This window comes from Zingiber officinale, chromosome 3B, assembly GCF_018446385.1.
Source record: "Zingiber officinale cultivar Zhangliang chromosome 3B, Zo_v1.1, whole genome shotgun sequence".
In the NCBI taxonomy this organism is placed as follows: Eukaryota; Viridiplantae; Streptophyta; class Magnoliopsida; order Zingiberales; family Zingiberaceae; genus Zingiber; species Zingiber officinale.
The window spans coordinates 15,592,999-15,598,998 of NC_055991.1; the positions used below are offsets into that span (position 1 = coordinate 15,592,999).

At 39.0% G+C, this 6,000-nt stretch overlaps 1 protein-coding gene across 1 annotated transcript; it reads left to right on the plus strand.

The window, feature by feature from the left end:
• Nucleotides 1–3,746: 3,746 nt before the first annotated feature.
• LOC121968097 (protein MODIFYING WALL LIGNIN-1-like) lies at nt 3,747–4,507 on the plus strand. Its single transcript, XM_042518601.1, has 3 exons — nt 3,747–3,886; nt 3,981–4,165; nt 4,237–4,507. Exons 1-3 carry the CDS (start codon nt 3,776–3,778, stop codon nt 4,505–4,507), a joined length of 567 nt encoding a protein of 188 aa, XP_042374535.1. The 5' UTR covers nt 3,747–3,775.
• The last annotated feature ends 1,493 nt before the right edge of the window (nt 4,508–6,000 follow it).

Below are 6,000 nucleotides of genomic sequence, written 5' to 3' on the forward strand. Positions count from 1 at the left end.
AGAATGAAAATAGCGACTGACAACCTCCTCTGACAAAGCGAAAAAGCTCATGGTACGTGCCGGTGGCCCCAAACCCTAACTTATTCACAGTTGTCGCTTCTACCGAGTCTCTTGTATGGTAAAGATGATCTGGCCCGATAACAATTAAAAAACTTGACGGATCATTTGCAAAGCAATACCATTTATTTTTTATCGCTTGGCGTTTGCGAAGTCGGTGCTGTCGCAGGAGTCGCAATAGAGGCGTTGAGGCAGGGACCATCCTCCTTGGCCTTGATGCTGCCATGCCGAAAAAGGTGGATATGCCCCAATTCATGTCCTCCATCGCAGGCGAAAAAGGGCGAGAAGAGGGAGGAGGGGAGGCGGGCGGCGTTGAACGCTGTTTTGGTTTGAGATTACGAGGCGATGCGGCGTAAACCACTAGTGTATGGCATTGATAATTATGAGGTAAATGTTAACCGTTTAAAATGTTTAGAGTTTTTTTTTATTAAATTTAAAATTACGTGGTGCCTTTTGAAAACGTGAGAAATTTCAAGAAGCATTTTGACATAATTTCATAAAGTTAAAAGGGTTAAAACATAATATGAAACACAATTAAAAATTAATAAATTCTGGACTCGGCTCACCCGGGAATATGCCCAGCCTAGCAAAAGAAAATTCATTCGGATCCGGATTCTATCTCTTAAGTCTTATCGGTTTTATTTGCGAACCGCATCCAAAGTAGTAGTCAAAATCCCTCTCCTTCTTCTCGCGACAGACGTGCCACTTTCACTCGACATTCATTGGAATGTTGGGCGGCGCACCTCCTACCTCAGGCCGGAGGGGGCCAGGCCCCCATATACAGTGTCCCTCCGCCCTTGAAGATCATTGGCCAACAATCTCTCTCACCAGTCATCTCCCCTCCTACTTATCGTTTCACTCTCAACTAATAAATATATTTATCAGACATTTAAATCTGATTCGAACTGGATCCACGAGGTTGAAGATTTGGAATTTCAAATTGAACGGATATCTTGGAAGTTTACTTATACATAACTTGTGATTTGAATTTATCTAGTAGACGAAGTAAGAGGAAGGATGTCTAACTCTAAAATTTGTCGAGTAAAATCCAAACACTTAAATTAAAAAAAACTGATCAATTAAAATTAGTTATTATAATATATAGATATGATGATTTGTATAAAAGCGTGTATATATATTGATATTATGCGTGAATTCTTTTATGCGTCTGTGTGCGACGGTGTATGTGGCACCCGCGTGAATTTTTTTTCTTTTATTTTTCAAAATCTAAAATTTTCTCGTCGCATCATTTCATTTTTCGGTAAATTAGAGAAAAATCTCCAATCATAATGTTAACTTTGTATGCAATCCCCATATCCAAAAAACTTTGTTTCCACTCCCTGCATGCAAAGTATTACTTGTTTCAACTCCCTCATGCAAATATTGATACCTAAATTGTCCCTCAGATTTTTTAGATACAAAAATTCCAAAATTGAGTACAAGAAATCTAAAAATGAGTATAATTTTTCTTAAAGTCAGTACTTTATATTAAAAATCGAGTATATTTTCTATCAAAATTGTCCCTCTTATTTTTTAGGTATAAAAAGTCTAAAAATAAGTATAATTCAGGTTAAATTCAGCACTTTATACTATAATTTAGTACTCTATACTATGATCGAGTATATTTTCTATCGAAATTAACCCTCATATTTTTCGGTACAAATAGTCTAAAAATGAGTATAATTTCTATTAAATTCAGCACATTAAATTAAAATCGAGTATATTTTGAGGTGAAAAAAGAATCGTACTCAATTTGATAGAAAATATACTAGATTCTAAATTAATATACTCAATTTAAGAGGATTTATACTGATTTTTAGACTTTTGTACCTAAAAATATCATGGGCAATTAGGTAAAGATGTTTGACTGGGGACTGAAAACAAAGATTTTCATGGATGAGGACTGCATGCAAAGATTTGTTTGCCAATAAGGACTGTACGTAAAATTACCCTTGATTTTTCCTTTTATTTTATAAAACATAACTTTTCCTCTCCTTTCCTGTGACGTCGTTCCTGCGACACCGTCTTTGCTCTCCGATCCTCGCTTGCCTCGCCTCGACATTCCTCGCTAGTCGATCCCCGCCATCTTTTGTCACCGCCGCCGCCATCTATCTAGAGCCGCAGACCCGTCACCGCGACGGCGTCCCTATTGCCATTTTTCGTCGCTGCTACCGCCACCGTCTATTGAAAGCCGCCAACACCAACCCGTCGCCGCGACACTGTCCCTACCGCCGTCTTTCGTCGTTGCCACCGCTATCTGTCGAGAGCCGACGAAGCCATCCCATCGCCGCGACGCTATCCTTACCACTGTCCCTCTCCGTAAGACCCCTCCTTATTTTTGCTATTTACATATTAAATTTCTCTTCTTGAATCATCCCCTGCTCACTCTGCTGAAACAATCCAAACGAAGTGTAACGTGAAGGCCAGAGATTTTTATAACCTCTGCCATTCTCCCTCTTTCAAAGACCATATTCTCATCTCGTCTAAAATTTGTTATCTGAGGTCAAGCTCTAAATTTTCTCTCTAAATTTCTCAAATTTAAACTGCTGTAATTTGAAAACTTATGATTAATTCGAAAACTGATGATTAGCCTGCAACACTGTCCCATGTTGCTGAATGTTTATAAAATCCACCCTAGTAATTGATGAGGTCAAAGTCTTTCCTTGGACTTGGAAGAGTTAGTGATTTCGAAAGTAAATCGAACTCAAGCATGTGCTACTCCTTTTCAATTATAAAAATTAGATCGCATATATTTATTTTCTTCAATCAATCAAGATAAACAAGTACGTAGAAAAATATATTTCTTTCCTTTTCCATTCTCTTCCCCTAAATTTACTTCATCTATTCATCATCCACTCTTTATGTAAGAAGAGCATGAGTGAGATTTTGAGGTTTAAATTTGGCATATCCTTTTCTATGTCTTAATCACTTGCACTAATAGTTAGTAATTATTCATGATTTATTTTTATCGTCTTGACATAGGAACAGATTGATTAATGAAGATACTAAAATGAATGAATTACTTTTTGCCATATATAAGCCGAGCATGAGGGAAAAAAAACTTGCTCAAACTATTTAAAATGGCAAAATGAAAAAGTACGCAAAACTAGGAATAAGAGCAAAAGGAAAAGAGTATGAAAAAGTAGGAGCGCAAGAATGCAAAATTCTCTCTCTACTTTAATCTTTGAAACATTACATGACGTCCGTCGGTGGCCCTCTTCCACCACCGCCCACCCACCCACCCACCCCATCAGAATCGCCGTTTCCTGTTCGTGATATCCACGCCAATCGATGCTAATTTATTCCTTCAATCTTCTCCATCAATCAGAGGGAAGAAGACTCCAGGACTTCCGTAGTATATCACCGACCGTCTCATTGTTGACTTCGTTCTCAAAGCTCCGATCCAGATTGCTAGAGCATCCAACCGAAATGCTCCGATCCAGATTCTAGACGGCGGCGATACTTGCCCTTGCCTCAAAGAGACTAGCTTGAGGATGAAGCAACCGTCCCGGCCCAATAAAATGGAGGAAGAACTCGGCCCGGGTCGGACCGGTGGCCCTACACGAGCATTCCGCTTTCTACAATTCTGTTTTTTGAAAGTCAACGCTACAAACTCCAGTCCACAATGGAAATTCCATGTGATATCCTCAAGCAGAGCACGCAATTACTGACCAGTGGATCAGCCGATGCTTCAATTGGTAATCGAGAAGCTTGAGCAATGGAGCGACGATCCAGAGACGACAAGAAGCTGCCTTTATGCATCTCCGTGGTGGTTCTGGGCCTCGTCTCTTCCTCCTGCTGCATCGCCGCCGAGTTCAGCAAAGTGAAGGTAAATTAAACGAGAACAAGGGAAGAAAAAAAAATAAAGTTGTAATCTTTCGCTAGGAGTGTATGTTGGCGTTTACTTTGAATCGAAATGGAAGGTGGAGGACATGAAGCTCGACGGAAACCTCTGTTCTCTGCCACGGAGCTGCGCATTTGGGTTGGGTATCGCCGCGCTCGTTTGCCTCTCCACTTCTCAGATCATCGGAACCACCATGGCTCGTTCCATCCGCAGAAAGGCAGCCGGCGGTCGAATTGCTTCTGTTTCCCTGCTACTTCCTTCGTGGTATAGATACATATACATATATATATAGAAGCACAGCTGTGGCTTTAATTGCATAGTGGATTCATGAACAGGGCAGTGTACGGTGTGTCGTCTGTCCTGTTGGCAACTGCATCGAGCATGAACGGTGGGCAGCGATACGGGACGGGCTGGATGAACGGCGACTGCTACATAGTTCGCGACGGCGTTTATGCTTGCTCCGCCGCCCTCGCTGTCTTCGTCATGCTTCTCACGCTTGCCCTCGGCTTTGCGACGGCTGCGGCAGGAGACGAACCGAGGGCGGATGGGGAAAGATGCGGTCCGCAATTGAAAGAACCCAGAGTCGTCGATTCCGTGAAGGGTTGAACACTGGCAACGAGCAACCCATGACTGAAGCTCATTCATGCGTTGATCGAGACAAATTAATTAAGGCCATATAGCATATTTTTGTGAATATCAACGGATGGATAATGCATAGAAATAAAAGAAATATTATTTTATTTTTAATGTATTTTATTGGCTTTCAGATGATTAGAGATAAATCACTAGGCCTTCTTTTTTTTAAGTTGGAGGTAGGCCTTGCTATCCACTATATGGTGCTGTCCTCAATTTGCGATATACCTTATGGATTTGATGATTATCCGTCCGTCATATTAGCATCATGGAATATGATTTGCCAACCAATTAGTTATGGTGGTATAGGTATTATTAATTTCAGGAAGCTTAAGTTACCTATGGGGAAGGGCCCAACTCAAACTCAATAGGGACAACACGGCTACATTTCCATTTTAAGCTCATTTATGTGTTAATTGAATCACTTAGTCAGTAGAACCACACGAGTAATTTAGAGCAATTATAGATTGAGTTGACTCAATATCCTCATCAGTCGTTTAAATTATTATCAGTCCACTATAATATATAGAGTTAACTAATAGGTTCCAAAGAGCACAACATCTGTTAAAATTTTGACAATTTGGGTTTATATAGTAGTTTTGTCCGTATAGTAGTTTTCGACAAAATTGCTATGTGATGCTAAACTATCTAAAATTGAAAAATGATAGCATAAAATAATTGGATCAATCATGAAGGAGAGCTTCTTCGTGAAATTTGACTAATATGAGCCTATATAATTTTTTTAGCAAAACTACTATTAGCGCAACCATGGCCGATTTTGATGTCCAGATAAAATTTAACTTAGGAAGATAATTGTTAGAGTAAAAGGTAATATCATTCACTCCAAATAATCCAGTATCACCACCCCATGTCAAATAATGGTTGATCTCATTGTAGAAATTAAGAAAAAGAAAAAATTAATCATATTATTGAATCCAAAATTGATGATTGAAAATACAAAGTATAAGGTCTTTATATATTTTAGTTAAGAAACCATAAGCTCTAAATATAAAAGGGGAAAAGATCAAATTACCCTAAAAGGTATAAACAGATAAATATATATAATTTAATATCCCCACAAACTCATGATGCTACAGCTAGAAGTATTGAGAATTTGTCAAATAAGAAACGAAAGTGTGAAGCAGAATGTGACTTGGTAAACATATCAGCAATATGTAGCTTTGAAGGAACAAAAGGTAATGTGATGGTGCCAATCTGAAGATGGTGACGAGTAACATGACAATCAATTTCAATATGTTTGGTCTGCTCATGAAAAACTTAATTACGTGTAATTTGAATAGCACTCTGATTATCACAATATAATAGAGTAAGTTGATGAAGAGAAATACTCATATCCGCAAGCAACCAACGCAATCAAACTATCTCACAAGTAGTTGAGGTCATAGTACGATACTCAGCCTCTGTGGAAAATCTAGAAATAATATCTTACTTCTTACTCTTCCAAG